Below are 11,406 nucleotides of genomic sequence, written 5' to 3' on the forward strand. Positions count from 1 at the left end.
ATTATTCACAGAGAGGATGGATAGAGCTGTTGGAGCTGCATCTATCTCACTGTGTAGATGTGCAAAACTGGATGTGACTTTCCTCAAAAGCCCTTTAACTTCAATTTCACACACACAAAAAAAAATCTATAAACTACTGACTTTAATGAGGCCCTAATATGAATGCACACCACATTTTTTTAATGTAAAGAAAAGGGTCTGGTAAAATGCTTCGATGTTTTGAGGTAACTTAATGTGGAAAAGTAATCTCTCTCCCTCTCTACAGTTTGAAAAAAATTAACTCAATTTAACCAAGAACAAATAATCTTCACTAGCGAATTAGTTAATTCTGTATTTTAAATTTAAAATGCATTTCTGCCCCTTTATTTCTTTCATTTGACATCTTTCTCTGCTACAGGGAGGATGCTCAGGCACCAAAGAGGGTTTCATGGGCAAAGAGTAACACAGGCTCAGACATTGTGTCAAAAAACGGCACCCTGTCCTCTGTCGCCACCAGCCCCCGATCGCAGGATCCGCCCAAATTCCCATACCCATACTCTCCCGTTTCGGCATCAGACACAGGCTCGGTGATCAACGCCTACCAGCTGCGACCCGGGACGGCCTGCAGCCTGCAGGGGCTTCCTGGATATAATATCGGAGGCACTCCTATACGCAAACACAAGCGACCCCCCTGTGCAAACGGAGGGCCCCCACAGATCCTCAGAAGCCCTGCGGTCGGCATCCCGCTAAAAAGGACTGAAGGGCCTCAGCCTCAGGTTCCCCCTCCAGTTACTGTGTCCCCACAGATCAGCTCCTCCACTCTGACACGCATGGGGGCCGTAGCCGTCATGGTGCCTGCTCAGAGCCAAGCCGGCTCCCTGGTGTAGCTCCATACAGGACAGACGGAGAGGATGCCTTCAGGTGGAGAACATTTCCCCATGATGTGAGCAGCTGTCCAAGTGGAAAATATCTGACGAGAGACTCGTTTGCAAAAACTCTCCTTCCAGGTTGTTGAAGAAATCAAACTCAGTGCAGCATTCCTTATTTCTCTTCTACATTTGTTTTTTTTTTATGTATCATTCACACCCACAACAGAGAAATATATTTTTATTTTTACACGCCTCAGAGCATTTCCTTATATAGAATAAGCTTGTTTTAATATAACAGTTACACAGTGAGAAGTCCCATAAGCTAAATGCTTTTTGCTATTACTGGAAACTATGCTTTGTCTACATTTCTAATGTTTGTATAATAACCCAATAACGGACATGCTGATGTCCAATTTACTGCCTATGTAGGAAATAGTCTTCAGTCATATTTGCCAGGATTTTGTTCTAAACAAAATAACTGTTTAGATGCAGATATTTTACTTTCCTTAACTTGTTCATTTTGTTCAAATCTTTTAAACTGTTGCAGAAATATCAGTATGATTATGGTGTGTACTGAGCATTCATTTAAAGAGTATTTTGCCAGTTCCAGTAGCTTGAATGTAAACTGAATATTGAGTGTAATATTGATGGTTCATAATTGTTAAGGTGCTTGATTTTCATCAGTTACTGCAGACATTTAGGTAAATTGAACTGATTTAACAAGAAAACAGCTCAGCAGATTTATTCTGTTCTAATGCTAGTTATTCTTGTAAACTCTGGAAATAACATGGCTGTGGTTGATGCTTTTAAAGAGTTTCATGTGTTATTTTACATGCTGTTCTCATTGCCCACATTTACTTTTTTAAATAAAGTATTCTGGAGTCGTTGCCCACTAATGCAAAGATTATATTTTGAATACATAATCAGGTACATGGCATCAGTAATGTTAGGAGTGTTGGTATGTTTTATTTTGGACTGCTCTGCTAACTGCAGAGCATCATGTGGAAGGTCACCATGGAACAAGTTAACAGCCGCTGCACCTCAACAAACCAAACTTTACAGATAGATTGTATTTCTAGTTATGCAGTCATTCTTTCAGCAAATCAGTGATGATATTCTGAACTTTTATACCCTGGAACTGAAATCTCTCAAATCGTTAATCTAAATTGGGCTGTTAACTGTTGCAGCCTGACTTTCTTCTTATATCAGACATCCAATGCTCCAATCTGGAAAGAGTTGCACAGGAGAGACTCAATGGAGCAGAGTTTTTTTTCATGACAAACATCCAGGAGGTCATTAAGGTTGTTTTCATCATTTAACAATATGAACCTGAAGAAAATAATACCCTTCCATGCTGGAACTCCAAGGTGAAAACAACTTCTGACCAAAAAGACATTTCCTCAAACTGATCCCAAAAGTTCTTGGAAAGAACAGAAATCAATAAACTGATAACAGTAGGACTTCTGGAGAGCATGTCTCCTTATATTTTGAATAGAAACTATTTAAAAAAAAAGAGCATAGTACCTACATATCAGTCTGGAACCTCATGCTTTCCACCACATAGTCCTAAAGGAGAATGTCTGGTCATCAGTTTGACATTAAACTCAGGCACATTTACTCCGTTACTAAGCAACAATAACCCTTAAATCCCTATCGTGTCCAACTCGACATGGCTGAAGAAACAAAACAACAAAAAAATGAAGGCTTAGAAGCGGCATAGTCAAAGTCTCGATTGAAGTCTTTGATGGAGTGGCAGAAACCCTATTAACTACTTAGAGGGATGTAAAACTGCAGGTAAAGTTAATAGCAAGTGTGGACTGGAGACTGAAATTAACGGAAGTGGTTGAACTATAGTAAACAAAATACAATTATCAAAAATGCTTTACAGTCTGAAGATTTAGATAGATCTTAGAGAAATGTTGCGCCTACCAGGAGAATTGTTCACAGTTCAATGTCTACTAGATTATTCAGTTCAGTGGAAATGGAGGGAGGGAAATAAACCCAGAAAGTTTCCCTGGTTTCTAGAGTTTTCTGAAATAGTTCATTTCCAAAGCTTAGAAAAATGCACAATTCCTAAATACATGGTATAGTATGTAAATTCTCTTTATCAGTTATACAATGTGAGATATGTCAAAAAGTAAAGACAGGGTCTATTTTACACATTTCAATATAAGCTTGACCTTTGGGTGGTGATTCCCAAACTACCAATCATTGTCTAACCGTATCTGTGCATTACTTAGCAGAACAAGGATGGGTGGATAAAAATCATTCCAGTTATTACTAAGATAATGCACTAGTGTTAGAAGCAGGTAGAATAGTCTTGATTTCCACCCCGAAAACTCATCACAAACACAACATGATCTGATGTTTTACTACAAAAATATAACCTGCTTTACACTAATCTCTCTGATGATTCCTGTCAAAACCAGAAGAAGTGTGATGCTGAGAGTAAATTATGACCAGCAAAACCATAACAATCAATCAAGACCACAAATGCAGGATCTACTGAGCATCCACCAGAAACGATTTATCAGGACTCTGTGAGCAGATTTCGGGAAATTATCATCCTCATCACCTCATTGGTTCCTGTGGGAGAAAAAAAGATGTCAGCTCACAAATCAAACTGAGATCCTATAGAGGAAAGAGAATTATAAACCTACCCTCAAGAATCTGATGGACTCTGATGTCCCGCATAAACTGCTGTACAGCGTAATCCTTCAGGTAACCGTAGCCACCGTGCATCTGAAGAGCCTGGTTGCAGATCTGCAGAAAAACAAAACATAGAAACTGACAATATTTTCTATAAAGCTGCACGTCGATCTACATTACTAATTTAAAAAATATATATATTTCTAAACACCCTCTGTGGTAAAAAAGTTCAGGAGTATTTCCTAAATAGACCCATAGGATAATCCCGTATGTGAATGATGACCAATCAGTGATATTTCCTCCATCTATGAAGAGTTTTGGAGTAAGAGGTTTAAAACACCCAGAAAAGCTTCATTTTATCTGGATTCCAAAAACCACTTCCCATATTAAATTTGCATTTCGTCCGTTGCACCACAAATAAAAGCTGTTTAACTCGGCTAAGAGGAGTTTTTGTTTTTCTGAGACTTTAAGAGGTCAAACTGACCCAGACGGAGAAATAGTTCTAAAACTAATGAAAAAGTCGGTGCGCCATCTAAAAAAAAAATCATTTTCAATTATTGGAATATAAACGTCTTTACATTCCTAACATTCTGGGTTTTATAATACACGCAGCAAAGTGTATTATATGGTTGTAATCAGCCTCCTTTCCTCTATTGCACCTGTAAATTCCTCAGAAGCTGAATAATCAGGAAATAGTCACCTTGTGTGCGATTTAATCTCGGTATACAAACAGCTGTTCTGCAAACACATGCCACATCACCCTAAGACATCCTCCAAATAAGTATTATGGCAGTATTATGCTGTGCGCAGGGTTTTTTTTTTTTTATTTAAAGCAGCTGCTCAGAGTTGGGACTTCAGAAGGAGGCTGAGGTTCATCTTCCAGCAGAACAGGGAGCCTAAACTAAAGCCAGAAATACAATATAACGGTTTCTGTGTCTGAATGGTCCAATCAAAGACCAGAACTGATTCATGTTAGGATCAGTGACAAGAGCTGAAACTTGAAGTTCAGTTGAAACTATTTTGTAATGAATTACAAAACACACAATTTTACTTATAATAAGCACCAAATACACTGGTTTTCATTCTGTTTGGGACAATAAATGAATATATACATTTTACTGTGTGAATGCATGCAATCTTTATTTATTTTTTTCAGAAATCCTTTACTCTAAACACCAGTCTGGGTAAACTAATAATCTACTTTGAAGGTTATGATTGTAATTTGGGAAGTTGAGACGCTGTACTCACATTAAAGCACTCGTCTGTTACAAAAAGTTTAGCCATGGAGCAGAGGGAAACGGCATCAGCTCGGTTCTCCTGTAACGCGGTGGCAGCCTCACGCACCAGAAGGCGAGATGCAACCAGCCTGGTGGCCATTTCTGCCAGCTTGAACTGCAGGAACTACACCCAGGATGTGCAAAGAGACAGGGAACACCAAGTTAAATGCTCATGAGTAAAGAATCTAGTTATTTAGTTAGTGTGTTTAAGAAATCTAAAGCTGCTTACTTGGTTATTAGCGAGTGCCTCACCAAACTGCTTGCGCACCAACAGGTGATCCTTGGCCAGAAGCACAGAGGCGTGTGCTGCTCCCAGAGAACAAGACGCTGATGATGGAGTAAACAGAGAGAAAATAAACCAGCATGAAATTATTCTTAAGCTTTTACCAAAGAATAAGAATTCAGCAAAAGAACCTCAATAACTAAAGATACTGATAGGTTTATTATATCTACAAAAACAAGAATGTTCTAAAGCAGAAGAATGAAAGCATTACTCTTTTATCACTTCGGGATTCTGCTACAGTATCCACATCATTAATGCAAAGACCTGCGTCCATTAGGCACATTCCAAGCTGATGAGGAGACAGCTTGTCTATAAAAAAAAAAAACCTTAGATGGATACGACAAAAGCTAAGATGTGAGACTTTGAAAAACCTTTTTTACTTTAATTTATAATTCACACATTTGTAGGCTTTTTCCCCCTCAGAATTAAAAAATAAGAACAAAACTAGTAAGTCAACCCACATCATGCATGAGGGATTTTTTTCCCCTAAATAAATGTAAAATTGTAATTTTCAATTTTTCTACAATGTAATAAGAACTAATATTCAGAGATATTGATCAAAATAAAAGGCTGTTTAAGGTTTTATGTGGCAATGAAGTGACAAACATCTTCTACTGCCTCCTGCAGGTTGTCCTCTTGCACAAAAAATACCATTTACAAACTTGGTATTAAAAAAAAACTAACAAAAAAAAAAAACAAGATCATAAAACACAATTTACTGAATACATTAAATATAATTTTATCTACCCAATAAAAATCTAAACCAAAATTACAGATATTTTCAAATAAAGAATAAATGAAAAATAAGCAGCTCCAATCCATCTGCTTTGAAACTCCTCATTTCACATTTCTAAGTGAAGAATCTTATTTTACCTTTAAACAGACACCTGTACCGTGATATTGTCTGATATCAATGCATTCCACCTTGTTTAAAGCAAAGCGATCTACACACTTCATAGAAAAGAATAGAAAATCCCTTTATTGTCCCACAATGGGGAACTTGTGGTGCTTACAGTACAGCAGCAAAGGTTATAGCAGAAGTGCTCACACAATGTGCACCTTAGATAAGTGTACCAAAATAACAGAGTAACATAAAACAAATAGAGTATTGTACTGTACAGTGTTTTTACAATATAAATACTCTGTAATTTGAGAATAAAAATAAATAAAAGCAAAGTAGTGTGAATTTTTTCACAATATTTTCTTCCTCACCAATATTAATCCTGCCTCCATTCAGGCCCTTCATGGCGATGTTGAAGCCCTGCCCTTCATCGCCCAGCCGGTTGGTCACTGGAACAGGACAATCCTCAAATATTACAGCCCTGGTAGGCTGAGAGTTCCAGCCCACCTGGAGAGGAAGATAAACACACATGCTGGATCATATCTGCCATCTAGTGGATAATTGGAAAACTACAATACACAATAATGGCATCAGCAGACTGCACCTTTTTCTCCTTTTTGCCAAAGCTGAGGCCTGGTGTTCCCTTCTCAACCACCAAACATGAGATTCCTTTAGGTCCTTTACCTCCTGTCCTGCACATCACAACATACACATCTGTGTCTCCTCCACCACTGATAAATGCCTGGGAAAAAATAGTCAGGAGGAAACAGATTTGAGGCACTACTGTTATAAACACAAGCATTTGCAAAAGTGCATATGTTCAGTTGCAAATTCCCTCATACTTTTCACTTTTTTTTCTACGTTTCATCACATTAAAAACAACAATTTCTGGGAGTACAAGTACTGGGAGTTTTTGTGACAGAACAACAAAGGAGCAAATTTTGAAGTTGAAGTTTTGGCCAAGAGATTTTTTCAAACTTCAGTTCATTAAATGTATAGCAGAGGATCTTTTTTTCTGGGTGGATCATCAAAAGAATTTGTCCTCCTAATTGTCAATCATTCTGCTAAATGGTTTACGTAAGGCCATCCTACGCGCTTGTCCCCAGTTTCACTTACCTGTGATGAGTCTGACATAGTGGAAAAATTGCAATAATCCCACTGTAACACGTGTTTAATAGGCGTTCCCTCTTGGGAGCTGGTACAGGGCTGTGCATTTGTATTTTTCTGTTAGTTTTTTTTTAAGAGGTGAGGGCTGGTCTTTCCCTAAATTCGCAAAAATCGTCCACTATACCTTTAACTCATGCATGGTTATAAGTAGTTAATATGACATTTCATATTTTCACATTAAATGTCTGCAGTTTCTATCTTGTTAAACAAGTCCATTTGTAGTTGACGTTTTCAAATCAGTTCTTCCAATAATACAGACTATCATCCATTGTTCCATTGTCGGAGGACAGGGCATCCTACAATTAAAGGTTAGCATTTTTCTTGCAACTACCAGAAGGATGTGGAATAATTGTCTCCGTTATGCATATTTTTTCATGCATATGTTAGGATGAATTCCTTGAAAGAAAGAAAACTTGGATCTATAGTAACAGTTAATACAGGTTGTGTCTGAATGTCCGCCCTAATCACTATATAAGGCACTATATAGTGGTTACCTCATTTTAGATGAGTGTCCGAATGTCTAGTGCAGGGGTGTCAACCTGTTTCCAGAAAGGGCCGTGTGGCTGCAGGTTTTCTTTCCAACCAAGCAGTAGCACACCAGACTCCATTCATCTCATCAAGTCATTGTGTTCAGATTAAACTCACTTAATTAGATGACTGGAGTCTGGTGTGCTACTGCTTGGTTGGAAAGAAAACCTGCAGCCTCATGGCCCTTTATGCTAAATTAACAGGCGCTAGGAAGCATCCTGCTTCCTTATCCTACCTTCTATCCTTCCTTACTGCCAGCGAAGTTCAGAGCACATATCATGGCGACCGCTGACAAACTTCAGCCTTGGCTTAAGCTGAGCTATTTGAGTTATTTGGCTCAGGCCTCAGACTCAGACCTAGATCAAAAAACTGTTTATGGACACCAGGTAGAAAACTGTAAACCTGCACCAGGTTGTAAAGAGTTGATCTACAACGGGCAAGCAGGTTGGTGAGAATAAATGAACTATGGGAGCCATTGGAAGAAAATGGATGGCATATAACATCTGGGTCCTCATGGAAGATCTCATCCTGTGGGGTCAAAATGATAAGGTGAGCAAAAATCCCAGAACTACAAGGAGGAGCCTAATGAATGCTGTGCAGAGAGGTTACCATGTGGAACACACTACAGGCCCCTGCTTACACCAGTACATGTCCAGGTCCATCTGAAGATTACCAAGAGAGCCACATTGACGGAGGGAAAGAATTAGGAGAACATCCTTTGGTCAGATGAAAGCAAAATAGAACATTTTGGCACAAACTCAACTCCTCGTGTTTGAAGGAAGAAGAATTCTGAGTTGCATCCAAGGGACACCAAACCTACTGTGAAGCATGGGTGTGGAAACATCATGCTTTGGTGCTGTTTTTCTGCAGAACAACTGATCCATGATGAAGGAAGAATGAGCAGGCAATGTATTATGAGGCCTTACGCCAAAACCTCCCTCCATTAGAGAGAGCACTGAAGATGGAACCTGGCTGGTTCTGCCAGCCTGAAAATGATCCCAAACATTCTGCTGAGGCAACAAAGTGGCAATGAGTGGCTCCATAGAAAAACATCTCATGGTTCTAAATTGGCTTATCACATCCCCATAGAAAATTTTGGGGGGGGATTAAAAGTTCATGTTGCCCAGCAACAGCCTACACACTTCACTGCTCTACAGGAGATCAGCATGAAGGAATGAGCCAAAATACCAGATACAGAGCAAACCTGCAGAAGACTTACAGGAAAGGCTTAACCTCTATCATTGCCAACAAAGGTTATACTACAAAGTATTTAGTGGAACTTTTGTTATTGACCAAATACTTACTTCACATGATAATTTTAAAATAAATTCTTCAAAGATCCAAGAATGTGCAAAACATGAAGAGCCCTACATCCTGCTATGTCAAAGTTATGCAGTTCTTCGCTGTTTCCTATAAGATGAAATCTCAATCTCAAAAATATAATCCATCTTCATAACAACAAAAAGTGCAGAAGAGGGTCAAATTATATGGTTACCTTAGTGATCCACTGAGTGAGAGTTGATCAAAATTACCTTGGAGCCATTTAAGATGTAATGGTCCCCTTTCCGCTGAGCAGATGTGAGGAGAGAAGCAGCATCACTGCCACTGCCTGAAATGAAGCATCACAGCTCTAATCTCTGTATCCCTCTACGTCCATGGCAACAGTAGATATTTAAATGTGTTTATCCTTAAACATTGAGCAAAGACGCTGACCTGGTTCAGTCAGACAATAAGATGCAAACTTTTCCATGGAGCAGAGGTCAGGGCAGAACTTCTCCCTCTGCTCATCGTTCCCAAAGGTGTCAATCATCCAGGCACACATGCTGCAGGAGAAAAGGATTTTTTACAGTTAATCTTTAAGATAATATCTTACCCATAGAGCATCTCTTAAAAAAAAAATGAGCCATACTTGTGGATGCTAATGTAAGCTGTGGTGCTCACACATCCTGTGGACAGAGCCTCAAAAATGATGGATGTGTCCAGACGAGAGAGGCCCGACCCCCCGACCTCTGGCCGGACGTAGATGCCCCCGAATCCTAACTGGGCAGCTCTCCGCATCGTCTCCACTGGGAAGATTTCCTGTGGGAGAAATGGGGAGGAATAAGAAAATGCTGTGAAAGACTTTTTTTTTCTTCATTGTGATGGAAACAAATCCAGGACAGCAGAATTGAGCATTTCCTGGAAACAATAACAACCACATGTAAAACAATAAATCCTATAAAGTCCCGTATTCTTAAGATAAGAGAGTAAAGAACAAGGATAAAAATATGTTATGATGGAAAAGATCAGCTTTTTTTGGTTAGCATATAGTAGTGATATCACTATAGCAGTAATATCACTACAAAACACATTTATGACAATAGTACTTATTTTAAACATTTATAGCTTTGGTCAGAATTTATAAACACTCATTTCATATTTCCAAGGTTTGAATTCTGAATTTGAACAACTTAATTGTGATTGTTGATCACTATGAAACATATTCCTTAAATTATAAGAATAATACTTTACTAATAGCTTTCTAAATGAAATACAACCTGGGAAATTAATGTATAATCCAATCAGACTTTTAATGATAAATGTAAGATATTTAACCCTCTTTAGGAATCAAGTGAATCACAAATACAAAAACCACACAAAGAAGAGTAGACATGACTTAAAGTGGATTTGTTTCCCAGGTTGTCTACCAGCTGAACTGTTGAGCCTTAATGGAAGCGTAAGGAGAAAAAAAAATTGCAAACATACCTTTTGGTCCCACTCTGCCATGTGTGGAGCCATTTCATTGGCTGCAAAGTCAAAAGCCACTTTCTGAAACTCTTTCTGCTCGTCTGTAAGTCCATATGAAGCTGTTCACAGAGAGACACATCGGACACCAACGAAGCACTTAGGTGGGTTTTTATTACATTGTTTATAAGAGATGCTGAACTCCTACCAAAGTGAACCTAGATGATGCAGGAAGCATTTTTCAGACAGAACTGATGAGACAGTTAGAAGTATATTAGACTGAAAGAAGCAAAGATGGGTAATAGCTAGTTGCATTCACTTGAGCAACGTTTTGTCAAATAAAAAACTTTACACATTGTACACAAGTATTAATATCATTGGTGGGGGTGCACCGATTACAGGTTTCTGTTAAATCACTGGTTCCCGATCTTGAACAGTGACATAATAATAATAAATAAATGAAAGTTTAAGGCCTTGACATTGAGTGATTTTTCAGACCTTTACAGAGGTAGATCAGATAGGTGGAAAATAATGTTTTTTCATCCAAGTATCTGGTGATCAGTAATCAGGGTTTATACAGGAATGAGTTATTCTAATTTAATGCTTTTTAATGCTCTTATAATGTTCTTAGAAATCATTTTAATGCCATCAACAAGTACTCGTCGACAGGCTGCAGTTATGTCCCGAATTCCTCGTTTTCCAGCAACTTTTGTTGAAATGTGCATTTTTCCCCATTCTCTACATTTTTCTCTTCCAAACATATGGCTTTATGATCAATCGGAAGCAGTTCTGTGCAAATATATGTAGCAATATAATATATCTGATGAAATTGTTTTCATAAACTTTTTTTTTTTTTTAACAAAGCATTTTAAATACCACAATAATCACATTTAATAATTTTGAATGCCAATTATGGCCTTAATTAAAAAAAATAATAATTTAATGACTTTTAAAGATTTTTAATGACCCGCCTAAACCCTGCTAATCTCCCAAAATTAAGAAAATTGAAGGCGACCAATTGGCCAGCCAATAAATCAGTGCACCACTAATTATCGGAATTATCACTACTCTAGAATTTAAACTCAGAAT

The 11,406-nt window shown here is 38.2% G+C and overlaps 2 protein-coding genes across 3 annotated transcripts in view; one reads left to right on the top strand and one right to left on the bottom strand.

Annotated features, from left to right (window-relative positions):
• LOC107102117 (endothelial cell-selective adhesion molecule-like) overlaps nt 1-1,961 on the top strand; it is a 93,073-nt gene extending 91,112 nt beyond the window's left edge. For both annotated transcript variants that reach the window (XM_015401293.1, XM_015401294.1), the window contains exon 7: nt 398-1,961. In XM_015401293.1, coding sequence (XP_015256779.1) covers nt 398-866 — 469 coding nt within the window. In that variant the 3' untranslated portion in view covers nt 867-1,961. The remainder of the gene's footprint in view (nt 1-397) is intronic.
• Nucleotides 1,961-10,482, bottom strand: acad8 (acyl-CoA dehydrogenase family member 8). Its single transcript, XM_015401295.1, has 10 exons — nt 10,339-10,482; nt 9,503-9,672; nt 9,307-9,416; nt 9,126-9,202; nt 6,503-6,640; nt 6,270-6,405; nt 5,004-5,101; nt 4,746-4,898; nt 3,509-3,611; nt 1,961-3,434 (listed from the first exon to the last, which is right to left on the bottom strand). The coding sequence occupies exons 1-10, from the start codon at nt 10,369-10,371 to the stop codon at nt 3,379-3,381; spliced, it is 1,074 nt and encodes a 357-aa protein (XP_015256781.1). The 5' UTR covers nt 10,372-10,482; the 3' UTR covers nt 1,961-3,378.
• Between the last annotated feature and the right edge of the window lie 924 nt (nt 10,483-11,406).

The sequence above is a fragment of the Cyprinodon variegatus genome, unplaced genomic scaffold, assembly GCF_000732505.1.
Source record: "Cyprinodon variegatus isolate N-32 unplaced genomic scaffold, C_variegatus-1.0 Scaffold1205, whole genome shotgun sequence".
NCBI lineage: Eukaryota > Metazoa > Chordata > Actinopteri > Cyprinodontiformes > Cyprinodontidae > Cyprinodon > Cyprinodon variegatus.

Bases quoted from the DNA above. Each gene is read 5' to 3' on its own strand.
- acad8 (XM_015401295.1), bottom strand. From the start codon at position 10,371: ATGGCTCCACACATGGCAGAGTGGGACCAAAAG. The intron at 6,406-6,502 runs GTGCAGTCTGCT...CTTCCTCTCCAG, and splicing joins TTGGCAAAAAGGAGAAAAAG to GTGGGCTGGAACTCTCAGCC. The intron at 3,612-4,745 runs GTGAGTACAGCG...GTTTTTCTGCAG, and splicing joins TAACAGACGAGTGCTTTAAT to ATCTGCAACCAGGCTCTTCA.